We start from the raw sequence: 17,048 nt of genomic DNA on the forward strand, positions 1-17,048 counted from the left end.
ATCCCCTCCCCACCCAAACATCCATATGACATGAGAGTAATCAGTTTCTCAAATATGTGTGTGTGTGTGTGTGTGTGTGTGTGTGTGTGTGTGTAGATAAAGGTTTTCTTCTATTCACCAGCTACTTCCCTTCTCTACCCAAAATGGACAGGCTAATGATTGCAAAAAATGAGTGCAAAAGGATTTGCCTTCCCTTCTTTACTTTTGGAAAAAAAGACCCTGTTTTTTAGACAAGTTCTTTTTTTTTTTTCAGTCTTATTTTCAATTTATGATTCAGGACTCATGAAGTTAAAGGGTTAGTATTTACTGGATGATACATTTATGCTTTTAATTCTTCTCACCTTATCATGTACATATATATACTTAAATATGTCAAATTGACCACTGACTGTCTTTAATTCTTAGGGATATTCTCATCTTCATTTGCTTCAGCAAGGTATCCTTCCTTGTAAAGCAGACTGTACACCATCATACGTATCATCATACACTCCTTTTTCTAGCATTGAAATGCTGCCTTTAGGGGATGGGAGGAGTATGTGTGCAAGGGAGGTGGGTGGGTGATTTCCACAAAATTGGTCATCTGGAAGCTATAAAGTTTTGGAGCGTGACAGCTGCACTCTGAGTGGAGTAATAGTGAGGGAATTGGTGATGTCAACAGTACCAGAATCCTCCAGCTTAAATTTTTATATGGTTTTTAAGGTCTTTAATAATTCTAACCCCACAGAGGTTAATGAAGCCAGTCAGGCAAACTCTGAAGTCTGAATTGATTAAAATTTAGGTAAAAGAAAAAGACTTCTTGATAGAGGACTCAGTCTACTTAACTGGGTTTCTAAAGACCTGTGAGTTCCTTAATAGCTATTTTAAAAAATTCTAGAAGGCTCCATCTTCCACACATTACTTTGTGACCCAGTTTAGTTCATTTTACTATGCAAATATGCTTCTTAATGATGGATACTCTCTATTGGATCTGTCAGTAGAAATATTCAATCTCTTGCCTATACAAACAGACATGGACCAAGGATTAAGACTAACTTGCTTAGCTGTGCAAAGAATCTTCCCAGGATGAGGAAAATGGCCTGGAATAGGGGTTGGGCAGAAAGACTAGTCCAAGATATCTCAGGCTCCCTCCATTAAACAGGAAGAGAGGCAATGAATGTAGGTAACCAAGGACTCAAGGCAGCGAAAACCCCTTTGATGGTTCTAGGTTTTTCTTCCTGGCTGCCAGGACTCTGGCATATGGAGCACTGCAAGTTGAACATGCTATGCTTTGAGTCATGGGTCTTATGTCCAATTTTATTTCATTGTGTTGACCTTAGGATGATAACTGGGCTTGCAGTGAACAGAATTAAAGTGTGTATATTCTTCGACTGTGAAGTACTCAGATAAGCCCATCTGCAGTGGTAAAATAAAGACCCACACTATTCTTATTATAAATTTGCAACATTTCTCCCAAATGATTAGTTTGGGCTGTATAATGAATTCATATGCGACTGGTAACAGCATGAAGCAGACATTATGCCCGAGGAAATAAAAAACAAACAAGCATATACTGGTAGAAGCTTATCCAACACGAGACACTCACCAGGGACTCATTAGAATCTACAAGGTTTACCTTCACACACGGGGCAACATTCCCCAGGCACTTTGACGGGGTTCATGCAGCTCTGCCCGCAGGCGGTCGCGACGCAGTGGGGCTCTCCGTTGATGCACTGGCAGAATGTGCAGTCGTCCTCCCGCCACCGGTCTCCGTGGGCGCGGATCTGACCATTGGCATAGCAGCCAGCAGGGTTATTAAAAGGATACACGGGATCTAAATTAAAACGTGAGTTCAGAGTAAGACTGAGGGCATTCTACATCTTCTCTCTGTCTGCACCTAGAGACGTTCTTTCCCAGGTTCTCGTCATCAGCAGTTCTTTTCCAGCTGTGCTCAGCAGAAGCTCAGGGCTGCAGGAGATATCTCCAGGGGGACATGCAAAAGTAGCTGTCATCCTGAATTTATGTCCACCCATCCCGACACGGCAGACAGGGGAGGGGATCAGAGGCATAAAAACCAGTGTGCAGGTGTTACCATTTCACAAAGCTGCAGAACTTTGTGGATGGAGCTGTGGGTTGGTAATGAGAAAATGCAAGTCTTTTTTAGGCTCTGACAATGTCTTCTGAGTTGTCAGTTTAAAGGTTTATCACACCTCAGTTTCACCCCCTGGAAAGTGGAAAGAATGATGCCCCCAGCTAACTCAGAGTGAGCCTGTTCCTTCTAGGACTAACTGGAGTCTCTCTCAGGGTGCCTGGAAGTCCATGTGGAGACAGGGAGGCCCCTACTGTGGCCTCATGCATGACAAGGCTGACACACCTGGTTTAAACCATACACAGCACAGCTTGTGCCCTGGAGGGAAATCAGTGAACTGATGCAATTTTTCTCCCCCGAGCTGAGTGGTCAAGCAGCAGCTGAGACTGGGGAATGGAGGTAGCCAAGGCTACTGTGGAAACAGTTTTCTGAGGTTATTGACAAGCACATAAATACGAAATCGTTAACCATCCTTCTGAATGAAAGCAACTAGATAAATCACTCAATGTTCTTTTTCATAAAATCTGGCCTCAAGAAGCAAGTGCTGCTGGGCTGGGAGCAAAGTCCAGGCAGTTTTGAGGTTGGTCCTCTCCATTCCAAAGAGGTAGTAGGCGTTACATGGGAGTGAGAAGGCCAAAACTGAAAACCATGCAGTCACAGCTTCAGAAAGGCAGTCTTCCAGAGATGGAAGCAGCCAAGAAACCTGAGTTAGATAAGACTTTATAAAATTTCTTTATAAACATTATTACACTGCATACTTCACTTCTACTTTAAGCCTGGATCTGAATTCCAGGAAGTGAGACACAACCAGATCGGTGCCCAGACAACTCATTATGATTATTACAGAGGTTCATATCTGTTTTCACACCACCAACTGCTACATAGTTTCAGAGCCTATAAACACCGGGGGTAACTAGGGAACAGAGCAATTGGGAAGGTTAAAAGTTTGATGTGATTTTTTAAAATCCCCCATGACCTCTCCTACATTAGTAAAAATAATTTCTAACAGGGGAAAGGGCTTCCCTCCATGAACTACTGTTCAATGTTAGGAATGTAGTTTGTATATGTTAAATAATTTCAGACCTTCAGTATTATATGGTGAGTAGAGCTCAAATATTGAAAAGAAATGGATTTTAGAAAACAGAAAAAGATATGAAGCCCGGCCAGAAATCCTGTCCTCCATTTTCATGTGCGGAGGTAAGGACGGGGGAAGGTCAGACGTGAGATGGACACGCCTGACTCCAGGCTGAGGTCTGTGGCCCAGGCAGGACAACACTGCTCACGCGACCTTCCTTCCTGGGGAACAGGGTCGTGCACTCAGCCCAGAGACACAGTCAGGCGTGGTGGTACTGTTTCTGGCTTTACCAGAGACTCAAGACAAGTGACTTCTTTTCTGATACCCTAATCCTTAAAACATGCGGGTTGTGGAATATGATATTCAGAGCTGTCCTTCTGAAATGTTTATTATTTCTGAACATCAGAGACGGAAGGGTCGAGCTTGCTGGAAGAACATGGACCTATTATTTCTTGGGGAACATAGAGAAAGCAAGCCCTGGAGAGCCTTCTGCCCAGGGCCACTCCTGACACTTGTCTGGGCCTTGAACTGGTGTCACCATCACGCCACCCTTTGACCCCACTCTGACTGCCACACATTTTCAAAGGATTGGGGGAGGGGGATCCTGCTCTCACCTGGATGGGACTGGGTACCAGAAAGGAGGCAGGGTCAGTTCCTGTCTGAGTGGACTGGTTGAGATCATCAAGTGACTAGGGCTGTCCTGTCTTAGGTGAGCGATCTGGGTGGAATTCTAATGTGAGGATTAAATAAAAGTCCCCAGGACTCACCAAGGAGCTGCAAGGACTGCAGAGGAGGAGCAGAAAGCCCCTTCGGCAAATCTCATGCTGACCCGAGGAAATGGGATCCTTGTCTACACCCAGGGCAAAACTTCCCTCGGGGAAGAATCTTCACACAGTCTATCTGGCATTATCAAAGTCCTCCAAGGAAGACCACAATGTCAAAAAAAAAAGGGAGTCTCTTCCATCGTCCTCTATCTCGGATGAGAGTGAATCAGCTCAGCTTTGGTATTAGAGCTCTGAACAGGTCTATCCTCCTGAATCTTTAATCAGCACCTCTCCTCACCTTCACACACAGGGCAGCACTCCCCCTCGGGCACGTAGTATCTCTCGCAGTTCAGCTCGCCGCACTGGGCAGTGAAGCAGATGGACACACCCCCTTGGCATCGACAGAACCGACAGTTGTCCATTCGAAACATATCTCCATCACTGTATTCCACGTTGTTGAAGACACAGGCTGGCTTTGTTTCTAAAGGAGTTAAAAACAAACAAGGCATATTCAAGGTCATTTTTGAGTGGTGCCTTTTTATGTTTTTCAAATAGCCTCTAGAAAATTCTGAAAGTAGAGGGTTAAACCTTGATGGAAATTTACTAAACTCAATATAATTTCTTTTTTTTTTTTTTTACTTACAACAAGCAATAAAGCAATGCAAAGTAAAATAAAGTAAAGTAAAGTAAGTAAACAAAGCAATCACTACCCTCATCACACCAAGGAACTGAAACTCCCCTGAGTAAAATTTATACTGGCTTCTCCTTAACCCGAATAAAAGTAACCATCTGACAGGGCGAAACTCACATTTCTGATATGTGCTTTAAAGGGATTTTTGTTCTGTTATTAAATCATTCTCTACCTCAAGTAAATGACCCTGCCTCCACATTAGGTTTTGTTCTGCCTCAAAAAAAATTTATTTAAGCCTTTTGGGAGATTATGTTCTTCTGTTCTCCCAGTGTTTTCTCCTAAGTCCTTTTTTCTCTCTATCTGGTTTAATAATCTATAATTATACTAGTGCTTGGGTTAAAATAAAAAAAACTGCTTTCTGCATGTATTACCTCACTTAATCCCAGTAACAAGTCTGATGTGGATATACTTATCCTGAGTGGAGAAGTGAGGAAATCCTAGGTAATTTGCTCATAGTCGCACATTTAGCAAATGATAGAAGCAAAAATAGTAGCTCTTCGACTAAAACCTTTAGTGTCCTCTTTCATTGTGTTTCAAGGCTATGTTTTGCTAAGGACTCAAACTCTGCATTTAGAGCTTTCATAATGACACCAATGATTACAATTTTTTTCTCTGCCCTAAAACACTCTCCTCTAGATCCATTCCCTTAAGTCTAATGTTGGTTGACTTAAAAGAACTCCCACCAGACAAAGACATCACAAGAAGAAGAAAACTATAGATCAGTATCTCTTACAAATATAGATATAAAAATCCTCAAAAAATATGAGCAGACTGAATTCAGCAATGTATAAAAAAGATTATATACCAAGTGGGACTTATTCTAAGAATGCAAGGTTGGTTTAACACCTCAAAATCAATTAATGTAATACGGCATGTCTATAGAACAAAGGACTAAACCACAGGATCATCTCAATAGACATGGAAAAAAAAAATCTGACAGACTCCAACAGCCTTTCATGACAGAAGCATTTAATAACCTAGGAGTAGAAGTTGTTAAATAGCCACTTGATAAACAGCATCTAGGAAAAACCCACAGCTAACATCATACTTAACAGTGAAAGGCTGAATGTTTTTCCCTTTAGATCAGTAACAAAACAATGATGTCCACTCTCACCACTTCAATTCAACTTTGCACTAGATGTTCTAGCCAGGGCAATTAGGCAAGAAAAAGACATTAAAAAAGCTCCTAGATCAGAAAGTAGTAAAACTCTCTCTAGCTACAGACACCATGATCTTGAACATTAAAAGATTCTAAAGAATCTACTAAAAAAACCCTATCAGAACAAAAAGTTCAGCAAGATTTCAAGGTACAACTGCAATTCAAATAAACTGTGTGTCTATATACACTAGCACTGAAGAATCTGAAAATGAAGTTAAGAAAAAATTCCGTTCACAGTAGCACCAAAAAAAAATTTAGTAGTTAATAAATGAAGCACAAAACGTTTACTTTGAAAACTACAAAACACTGTTCAAAGAAAGTAAAGAAGGTCTAAATAAATGGAAATATATTCCATGTTCATGGATTGAAAGATAATTTTGTTAAGATGAAACTGTCCCCCAAATTGATCTACATATTCATTGCAATCCTTATCAAAATCCTAGTTGGTTCTTTTGTAAAAAACTGACAATCAGTCCTAAAAATAGCAAGGAAAAACAAGGGACCCAGAATTGCCAAAACAATTTTTCAATGAAGAACAACGCTAGAGGTCTCACACTTTCTGATTTAAAGACATCCTACAATGCTACAGTCATCAAGACAGTGGAGTACTGGCATCAGGATAAATGTATAGTTCAATGGAATTGAGTGAGAGTTCAGAAATAAACTCTCACACTTACTAATTTTTAACAAGGGTACCAGGACAATTCATTGAGGGACAAAATAGTCTTTTCAGCAAACAGTGCTGGGCAACTGGATACCCACATGCAAAAGGAGGAGAATGCATCACTATCATAGCATATATTAAAAAAAAAACAACTCAGAATGAATACAGAGCTATGATCTAAATGTAACTGCTACAACTCCAGAGCTCTTAGAAGACAACAGGAGTAAATCTTTGAGACTCTGCAATTAGACAGTACTTTCTTAAGATATATCAAAAAGCACAAACAAAAAAAGAAAACAGTTAAACTGGACTTCATCTACTTTTGTGCCTCAAAGAATACCATCAAGAAACGAAAAGATAACCTGCAGAGAAAAAAAAATTGTGAATTATATATCTGATGAAGGACTTATGTCAAGAATATATAAAGAACAATGATAAATAAAACCAATTGAAAAATAAGCAAATATCTGAACAGAAATTTCCCCCAAATAAGATATAGAAATGACCAATAAGCATATGAAAAGATGCTCAACATCACTGCTTATTAAGAGAATATAAATCAAAGTTAACAATGAGATAACATTTCATACACTTGGATGGCTACAGTGACAAAGATGTAGCTAATAACAAGTGGTGATGAAGATGTGGAGAAATTGGAACTCTCCAACATTTCTAGTGAAAATGTAAAAGTGCATGCAGCTCCTTGGCAAAACAGTTTGGCAGTTCTTCAAAATATTAAACACAGAGTTACCAGAGGATCCAGCAGCAATTCCACTCTTAGGTATATACCCAAGAGAAATGAAAACATATGCCTACATAAAAACTTACACACAAATGTTTACAGCAGCATTATTCACAATAGTCAAAAAATGGAAACAACCTAAACATCTATCAACTGATGTGTGAATCAACAAAACGTGGCAGAACCATGCAATGAAATATTCCTTGGCCATAAAAAAGAATGAAGTTTCTGATATATGCTACAACATGAGCGAACCTTGAAAACATTATGCTAAGTGGAAGAAGCTAGTCAAAAAATGCCACATATTGTATTTATATGATTTTATTTATAGGATATGCCCATAACAGGCACATCTATAGAGAAAGAAAGTAGTTAGTGGTTGCCTAGTGCTGGGGTGTTTGGGGGGAAATGAGATGTGACTATTAATGAGTTTGGGAATTGGGGGGAGACTGATGAAAGTGTTCTAAAACTGATTGTGATGATGGTCACACAACGCTGTGAATATATTAAAAACCACTGAACTGTGCAACTTCACTTGGTGAACTGCATGGTATGTGTCTCCACAAACCTGGTAAAATAAGAGCCCTCCCCAGCTAAACAAGTTCTCCTGAGCTAATGCACCCTGTATAACAAGGTGCAAAAAACTGGATTATGATACACATAACTCTCACAGGCTCCTCTGTCCCAACATTGTTTCTCAGTATGTCCACTTTGCATGTTCGAAACACTTCAGACTTTCACAGCATTTTAATTTGAGTATATTTACATTTGTTTTGTACTTAAGGACGATGACTTTCTCATTTAATTTTGTAACAGTCCTATCAAGAAGACAGAACAAGTATTACCATCCACTTCTCCAACAAGGAAAATGAACCTTAAAGAAACTAGGTACCTTGCCTAAAGTCACAGAACCAGGGTGAGATGAGCTGTGTGTCTCTGTTTACACAGGCAGTAAATGTGCATGTCTGAACTTCTTTCCTAGTGTTGGTTGGATACACTATTTCTTTTTTTCAGAAAACTCAGGTTTAAAAGTCACCTTATTACAGCTCACAAGTCTTCTACTTTTAGCTAACATGTTCAACTGAATTGGGATTGGAAGGAACTGGACGGTGGGACCGCAAGTTCCAAAGTGTAGAAAAGGGTGTGCTTTTCAGCAATCAAAACTGCACGCTGTAGAAGGAGGCAAAATACCACACTCTGACCAAATGCTGAGCTTCCAAACTGAAGAAAAAATTGTCTTAGAAACCAATCAAAATTACTTATTTGCTTTAATCAACCACAGCTACCATCTGGGAGGAGCCACAAATCTTGGTGCAAAATGTGAAGTGTGGAGGGAAGACTGTGATTAGGAGCAAGGCAGCTTGGGATGAGCCTGCCTGTGGGCGGGAGGGCTGGGGCCGTGGCTAATGGACAGACAGCAAGGGAGTCGTGCAGAGAGAGATGGACAGTCCCAGAAAACACAACTTTGAAAACACAATCAATCCTTTAGGATGAAAAAAAAAAAAAAAAGAATCACACGACATGACGAAATCCTTGTTTGATGCTGAGACAAGTTTATAGAACCTCTTAAGAAAAAAGTGCATGGTAAAAAAAAGCTGGCAGTGGTCTCTGATGAATAGCGACCAATTACTTCTTCACCTGCGAGGGATAAATGTGAATCTCAGAACTGTGTGGAGATTACCACTCCCTCCATTAGGGGACATTTTCAGTGGATAGGGAAAAGGAAAATATTATGAATAAAATACTTTACTAGGTAATTTACACTTTTCAATGCATAAGAGTGCACATGCATTGAGATGCATAAAAGTGACTTTAAGGATTTTTGTATTTTTTCTGTGTTTGCCCAATTAAATTTTATGTTTCTAAGTTCTGGAATCTTCTCTTTCCTCTTTAATAGATTCCAGAACTCCTGAGAAGGAGCCTTATAGTATAGACTGTTAATAACCTCTACTGCCTGCCAAATTACACTGATTAGCAGATGGTGATTATATAATTTGAGTAAAGGAAAAGACTAAAACGTAGAATTTCACATCAAATGTGAAAATGGAGGAAAAAATCCAAGTAGATACACTTCTGCTGCCTTTTCTCTTTAATCCCTCAGTAGGAAATGGCTCATATCTTGCCTCCGGTCTTCTCACTGGGAGTGAGCTGTATAGGGCAAACTTAGTAAGTCAAAAGAGAGACAACTGTATGACGGTTGAGAAATAGCTCAAAGTTTCTCCATTAATCAACAGCGAACTGAGTAACTGCAGAGGCAGGGTGCATGAGCTGGCAGATACCTGAAGGGGGAAAATCCCTTTTCCGTGGGGCGGGGGAAGCGGGGCGCGTGTGCTGGAGCACACCAAGCAGAGGCTGTTTCAGGATAAGGGAAGCAGAACAACACTTAGAAAACACGACTGCAAAAGGCTGTTATCACTCCTGAGCAAAATTAGCTTGAAAAGGCCCCAGGAACATGACAGGCGCTCAATAAATGCATAATGGGTGGAGTATTTCTTTCAAAGTGCCATATTCTCTCCATTACTGTAGAAGGAGATGCTGTATCTCTAGAAAGATCACTGAGGATCACTACTATACAGACAACGGGCTCTCAACAGATGCTTCTGTACTAATTTTCTTACTAACAAACCGCAGGTCTGAGTTTTCTAGGCCAAAATTTTACATGACGAGCAGGCTGACTTTCGGCATGGCTGCCCTGTGGCTGATCGATCTTATTACGTGTTCGTGTCTGATGCTGGAAGAGTTGGTTAGTGGCTGTGACACTCAAACCAAGATGTCTTATTTTGGATTTCTGTGCATGTACAATGGACAGCTAATCATGTCTAAGCAGCCAAATGATTGCTTCTGTGTTTTCTGCATGGATGACTGGGCATTTTCAAACCCAGTGCCTCTAGGAATGACAGAGCTGGGCCGGCGTCAGGCAACACGGGGTGTTGTGACAGAACGGAGAACACGTGTCCACCTGAAAGCAGAGGCCATGGCTCAGCTCCAGCTGACTGGTGCTAAGACTTCTGTTCATGGGCCGGAGCAGACACGGAACTGTTTCTTGAAGCAGATCTGGGGCTGTCCCACCACTGCTATGGAGGTCACATGATGAGCTGGATGACTTCTAAGTGGACAAGAACAGAGCTCAATCCTACCACCTGCTTTTGGTTTCTAAACGACAGGGTTCTCACTCAACCAGCACTTCACACATCGTCCTTCTGGGCCCTCGTCAGAGAATACAGCTACAAACCATCACAATCTGATCTGCAGCTCTCCCATCCCCACCAAAACAAAGCCCAACCCAACAGAAAAGAGAAGCGACATTTATGGGGAATGTTCTTTCCACCTATTCCTCTAGGCTAATGTTTTCAAGACTTAGGAGTTCTTGAATTCTCTGTGAGTACTTTTCAATCTTGTATTTTCACCATAACTTGTATCTTAAAAAATGTGAAGCCTACAGAGCATCATTTGGACGGCAGCTTAGGACCGAGTGTGGGCGTGCAATCTGCGTTGTTGCACGAGGGGTCCGTCAGCACTCAGCCCACTGGCTCCTGAACTGGGGTTCCTGCATCTACCCCAGCATGTTCCTACGTGCTGGAGGGGGCGGTTCTCAACATCCAGAAACGACCCTCCAGGCGCCTAGGTTCCAGCTGTGTCCAACTCACCGCTGAGAACTGCTCTCTCTGAGGTGCATTTTAATAGTTTGCTTTTGCTCTTTGTTGAGAAGAGCAGCCAGAGGAAACCTGTTTCTGCATGGGAGGGATGAAAGCAACTGAGGACAAGGTCAACTGTGTCATCCAATGCTCTTTTCAAGTTTCCGTGTGAGGAGAGTGCTGCCCTGCCCGGCAGGCTTCTGGTCTCTAAAAGTAAGAATTGTGGGTCTGATTCTGTCTCCCCGTTTCACTTTGATGGCCAGGACACGGGGGCCCTAACTTGACATTTAACTCCAGCAATTACACAGACAGACGCTTCAGCCTGCATAGCTGCGGGCACTTTCTTTTTGCTTTTCATCTTCAACTTTTACATATAAGTTTATGATCCTGATTCTTTCTTCTCATTAATATTTTACCCCTATGTTATTGTATCTGGTCTCAGTGTAAAGTTGCCTCAAAGTCTCTGTGGATAAGCAAGGTTTTAAATACATACATACACACACACACACACACACACATATATTCACACACACATACACACACATATATATACACACACAATACATTGTATTATATAATGTATATTATATGTAGAGATCTGTATGTGTAACAGACCTCCACTTTTTCGAGCAATGATAATGAAACTGACATGTAATATCCTCTAATGGTGACCTTATGACAACAGTAAGATCTTCCCAGGGCACTGAGTGCCAAATAAGTAAACAAACACACACTCATATATGGATATGTATGTAAGTGTGTGGAGGGGAGGTGCGTGTGTATGCATTTGCCAAAAGAAGCAAAATACAGACTTTGAGACAGAACAGCCATAAACATAATTCTGTGGGATTATGAATCTTCATAGTATTACAGTTTTCTAGTCTCATCTACAACTGAATGACATTCTAGAGACACCAGAGCAGGACAAGAAATAAAGCAAAGATCACTAAAAAAATTTACAGTAGCCAGAAAGAGGCAAACACCAGAAATCCTGTGAGTACTTTGTCGTCTCCACGCTTTTCTCACAGCAGATGGCAAGTCTTGTTCCCCAAGTTGGGGCTCTGTAAAAAGTGAGGCTCTAACCAGAGACAGGCCCTGGAGCCTCCCCCAAGGCCACCAAGGTGGGGGCAGTTATCAGCTGCCCAAACCGCATCCCACGGGGGCAAGATGTCAAGGTAATTAATGTCCTGATGAGAAAGGCATGACACGTGGGTCTCTATAACCAAGGAGCAAGGAAGGAAGAAAGGCAGACTCCTCTTCCTCACCCAGAGGATACAATGGTGAACTGTATTAGCAGAGGTGGTATTTCCAGGGGACAGGAAAGTGTGGGGCGGGAAGAGATGGAGCACTCCCACAAAGCAGCCCTTCCCCAGGCAGGTAACTGACAGCTACTCTAAAGGGAACTAAGATGATCAGAATCAGACCACTCACTGGCCCACCCACCCACCAGAACCTGAGAGTCCTCTGGGAGGCAGATAAGGTGCTAACATAACAAGGTTAGATTCCCTGTTCTCTCATCGGTCAGAGTCTAGCATGAGACAGAGACATGCAGAGTGCAGAGTCCTGGACGGAAGTACGTCTGAGATGCTGGGAGCCCAGGACTAGGAGCAACTACTTCTGTCTCCAGTGGTATGAGTTAAATATTCACAGAATATCACCTACAATCCATTAAACTGCAGCAAGACCAGAGGAACAAGATCCATGTGGCCCTTAGCTGGTGGTTAAAATGGGTGGGGAGCAGCACTGAGAAGAGATTTTTGCACCTGGAACCTTTCCCACACCTCTCCCTGCGTGCTTGTAGGTATAAAGGGCTGTGAGTCAGAAAGCTCCCCTCCCCTTCTCTATCCCCCCCGCAGCGTCCAGAACAGAGTCTCTGGATGTGAACAGCAGGTGGGCACACGACACAATAAAGACTATTTGCTCTTGAGGCACAATTTCAAGTGCCTCACATATAAAACCTCATTTAATTTACTGTTACTCACTCCATTTGACAGATGTGGCCCCCGGGCCCAGGGAGACCAAGGGATCCCAAAGTCACACAGCTAGGAAGTGAGGAACTAATTCTCAAACGGCAGTAGTCAATCGTTCCGGCCTAGGTTCTCTCTTAACCACAGAGCCACAGTGAAGTGGTTCTTCAAAGCAAAACAAAACAAAACATGCAGCCAATGGACTAGGAACTACAGGACTCAGTGAAACAGGGCTTGACTTCAATATAACCTGCTCTTGCGGGGGAGGGGAGGGCAGAAAACCTTCTGAACTCCAATTTCTTACAGGCTGTAGTTAACACGGACGTTTCTGTATGTGTCATTTTATTGTATTTACCCAAATCCATATTCATTTTCCTTGTGTGTCTAGGTGTGGACTAAACGATGCTCTCTAAAATGACTGACATCTCGCTTGCATTTATTCGTTGTTTTTCTTCTGAAAATTCTAGAGGAGGGTTTTTGAGTCTATGTTTTAGGTTTTCCTCCCTTCTAGCATCTGAATTCAATAAACGCCATGTCACCACACACCAAACCCTCTCCTGAGAGGTAAATGGGGGAGTGGTAGAGTCTATCTGAAGGAATTTTACGACTGAAGAATCATTTTCCTGGTCCACAAGGTTCCAGCTCCAACCAGGCCACTACTACTGACCAAGCACCGGCCAGAGATGGTCTCCTTAAGCAGGAAAATGCTCAACTAGAGGAACAGCGTTTTTTCTATTTCAAATTGTGGTCACTCCAACGTGGCATTAGTTACACAGACGACCTTTGACAGCAATGGGACGAGGGCTTGAGTGACAGGAGGAATGCGACCACATTTTGCATGATCCTTTCCGTGCAATCCTAAAATTTCTAAACTACTGAAACGCAGCATAATGTGACGGCTGCACGCCATCTGTGATTCCAGTTCCAAATGCTCTTTCTAATGGAGGGAATGTTAACTCCCTTCCTCACTTTTTCCACTGCATGGTGGGATCTTCAGCAAATATTCTTTCTGAGTTTCATCAAGTCCCTGAGTATGTTCTCTGCCTCTTAAAAGGCAGGAGCAGCTAGATTGAACCCTCCCCTCCTCCTCCTTCTGCACAAATGTACACTCTCTGAGAACAAGAGAAACCCCACGTACCATTAACACATTCAAAGACATCACAGCACTTTCCAGGTGTCCCATCTCCACGAGAGACTATGCGGGGAGTGGATCCCACCTCACACACGGGGAAACCACATAAGCCAGAGAGACACTCGCATCTGAAACCAAAGAAAAGGGAGGGAAAACCCCATGAATAAACAGCAACATAGAAGTGGGGAGACCACAAACAAAGGGGCCGTGGCAAACGACTACCCCTCTCTGTGACACTGTCCCGTTTATCTGGTGTCACTGGGGAACGGGGTCTAACTCAACTGGCATTCCCAGTAATTAGGACTCAGCGCCTTAGTACACTTCCAGATTTTTATCATTAACCATTTTGACAGAAATATTCCTAAAATGCATGACTTCATTTCTTACTTAACCAGACTGGTATTGAGCATAACAAACATTTTCTTGATGAGTCAGGGCCATCTTTACATGCATACATTATCCTGTTACTCCAGACGTCAGGGATGCTTGCACGGGCTGAGATGGATGCTCCTGCGTTAAGTGATTTTATGTTGCTGCTTTGTTGCTGTTGACCTTTAGATGTTTTTCAAAAAATTTTCTGACTCTTCTTTCAACTGCTAGGTTCTTAGCTTTCAGCTTGTGAGTGTGTGTGTCAGTGTGACTGTGCCTACGAGCAACCTCATCTGGAGTCACACTGATTAACTTTTGACTGTGTATAAGAAAAGAGAGAGATTCTGATGGAAGACTGAGGAACCTTTTATGAATAGAGGGCACAGGCTTCAGTAAGTGGACTTTGTGAAGCTATCTGGAAACTGAAAGTCTGAATGTTTTGGCTCTTCCAAGCTGCATGTGGGCATTTCTCTCTACATGCACGCATGTCAAATATCTCTGCCGGCTCTCAGCCTTAACTTCAACTCTGCTGGGAAACTCGCCTGACCATAGGAAAAGAAGAGGCAGGTGACAATAAGAGGAGAAAAGATGTTGTCAGCTGCTTGCTGCTGATGTGCTACAATGAAACAGGAGGCAGGAAATGAGCAGCTCAGGGCAGCAGAGTGTCAGGTTGTAAATGTAATACGAGGAAAGGGCAGCTAGACTCTGCCCTAGGACTCCCCTGGGGATGGAAGTGTGGGTCAGAGGATGCAGAGGACCACTAAGGGAGTTCCCACGTTGACAGGAGTGAAAGGAAGGCATCCTAAAAAGAGACATCCTTGCCGGAAGCATGTGGGTATTTATGTACCTGATGGGTCATGATCAGGGGAAGGTCACATTCCCAGCAGGGAAGAACTATTAACACTTTAATTCATTAATTCTGTTTTTTCCCCCTCCTTCTTATTTGATGGTTTTGTTCTATTGTTCTTCAGATCTTTCATAAATTAAAATGTGCTTATAGTCCACAAGTACTTCAATAATCAGGCTCAGAGGTTTAATTACATTTATACTTTACTGTAGAACTAAAAACAAAATGAATTAAGTTAAAATTTGCACCAAAGACCATCAGAAAGGTATGAACGACCCCTCTCAGGCTTCTTCCATGTGGGGAGATGGTTATATATAGATTATACTGGAGAAGAGGGTGTTAGATAATTAAGGATTTGCTGTGATTCTGACTATGGTTTAAAATAAATGTTTGGCTGTTCTGCGTGAGCAAACCTGGGAGCGCTCAATTCATAATCTGTATTCCTACAGGACAATCACCTTCTACGGCTGGGTAAATCTGAAGTGAGCTTTTAGCCCCTGGTAAAGTTACCCCCCAGTCTTTCATTTTTCAGTGCCTAGCCACTGTCATTTTAAGCAGATGATCATATCCCTGTGACATCACAGGAACAATATGTCGTTTACATTTATTGCACTTGACACGCTGCACAACTTGAACTCGGCAGAGTTCACAGACGAATGGGGCCGGGGCACGGAGAGGTTTCCGCCCTGATCCCAGCACCCCACAAGAATGGCTCACTAACCTTTCCCCCACATCTCTGGGATTCACCTTCTTTCCCACTGATGTGTCCTAGTAAATCACTTTCATTTAAAAACCAGGGAGAATACGATCAACCAACAAATACCTCGTCAGACGCCCTTCAACCCCTCCGAGACCCCACCGAACACGCACGTGCAGTAGCGCGCCAGGCTTTCTGCTGGGCCGTCAGATCACACCAACCTGAAAACCCTAACCAGCTTCGCCCTGGGTCTTTTCTTCTCCCTTTCACGGTTGGCCTATTTTCCGAAATTTAAGTACCTCTCTAGTTTTCCTAGAGACCTGTATACATTGTTTCCAGTATGTTGCAGAAGATCTAAAACTGCACAAAACTGCGTTAGTAACCCACTTAGGAAAGGAAAACCCTTCATGTTGAAATTTTTATTTCTAATCCAGAATGATTGCATATTAAAGACCCAAGGATTCAGATGCCCCCACTTTGGCTGGGTGGCCTGCTCTCAGCTCCTTTTTCCTTCTCTACCAGGCCCTTGGAAGCCCCTCCTACCTACTGCCACCTTTTTGACTTCTCTCAGATTCCCCAAATCTGAGATGAGCAGGTGTTAAAGACCATTAGCACTTTAATAAAGAAGGAGCCAGAAAAGGTTAAAGTCGGGCTCATCAGACAACTATCAGGAAGGATCTATCAAGTTGAAACTTTACGAAACTACCATTTTTTAAAACTTTAGATCAAAAAAGTCAGATAGCCATTTCATAGAGTTCAACACATTCAACATGTGAGTTATCTTTTGACAGATTAGTCCACACATCCTCTAACACATGGGGGCCTCATCAGGACTCTTATTTGCTAAGGAAATTTCCTTATTGGCCAAGGAAATTTACTATGCCTACAAATTACATTGAGTCTAAGGTAACTTTAAAAAATGCTATAATAAGATTCGTCTAGATGCTCTGGTTTACCGACACCAGAGGCAGTCTTCCTTTTTACAGATGGGAATAGGCCCGCAGCCTAATCAACTGACCTGAACTCAAATAAGGTTCCAGTCTTGTATTTTCCACTACAAGGGGCTGGTCCCGTACTGAGTCATGGAGAGGAAAACACTGAATTACAGAGCCACTGAAACATGCAAACTGAATCCTGTCCTCACCACCTTTTCTCTTCCTTCTTACTCTTTTTGTCCCCTTCCCCCAGTCTTCCTCTAACCCTCCACCCCTAGGCCTGGATAAAGAGCAAGTGAGGGAACC

The 17,048-nt window shown here is 42.4% G+C and overlaps 1 protein-coding gene across 2 annotated transcripts in view; it reads right to left on the reverse strand.

The window, feature by feature from the left end:
* CRIM1 (cysteine rich transmembrane BMP regulator 1) overlaps nt 1–17,048 on the reverse strand; it is a 187,292-nt gene that overhangs the window by 68,765 nt on the left and 101,479 nt on the right. For both annotated transcript variants that reach the window (XM_072937932.1, XM_072937931.1), the window contains exons 5-7: nt 13,901–14,022; nt 4,203–4,385; nt 1,613–1,810 (exon numbers count right to left, since the gene is read on the reverse strand). In XM_072937932.1, coding sequence (XP_072794033.1) covers nt 1,613–1,810; nt 4,203–4,385; nt 13,901–14,022 — 503 coding nt within the window. The remainder of the gene's footprint in view (nt 1–1,612; nt 1,811–4,202; nt 4,386–13,900; nt 14,023–17,048) is intronic.

This window comes from Vicugna pacos, chromosome 15, assembly GCF_048564905.1.
Source record: "Vicugna pacos chromosome 15, VicPac4, whole genome shotgun sequence".
In the NCBI taxonomy this organism is placed as follows: Eukaryota; Metazoa; Chordata; class Mammalia; order Artiodactyla; family Camelidae; genus Vicugna; species Vicugna pacos.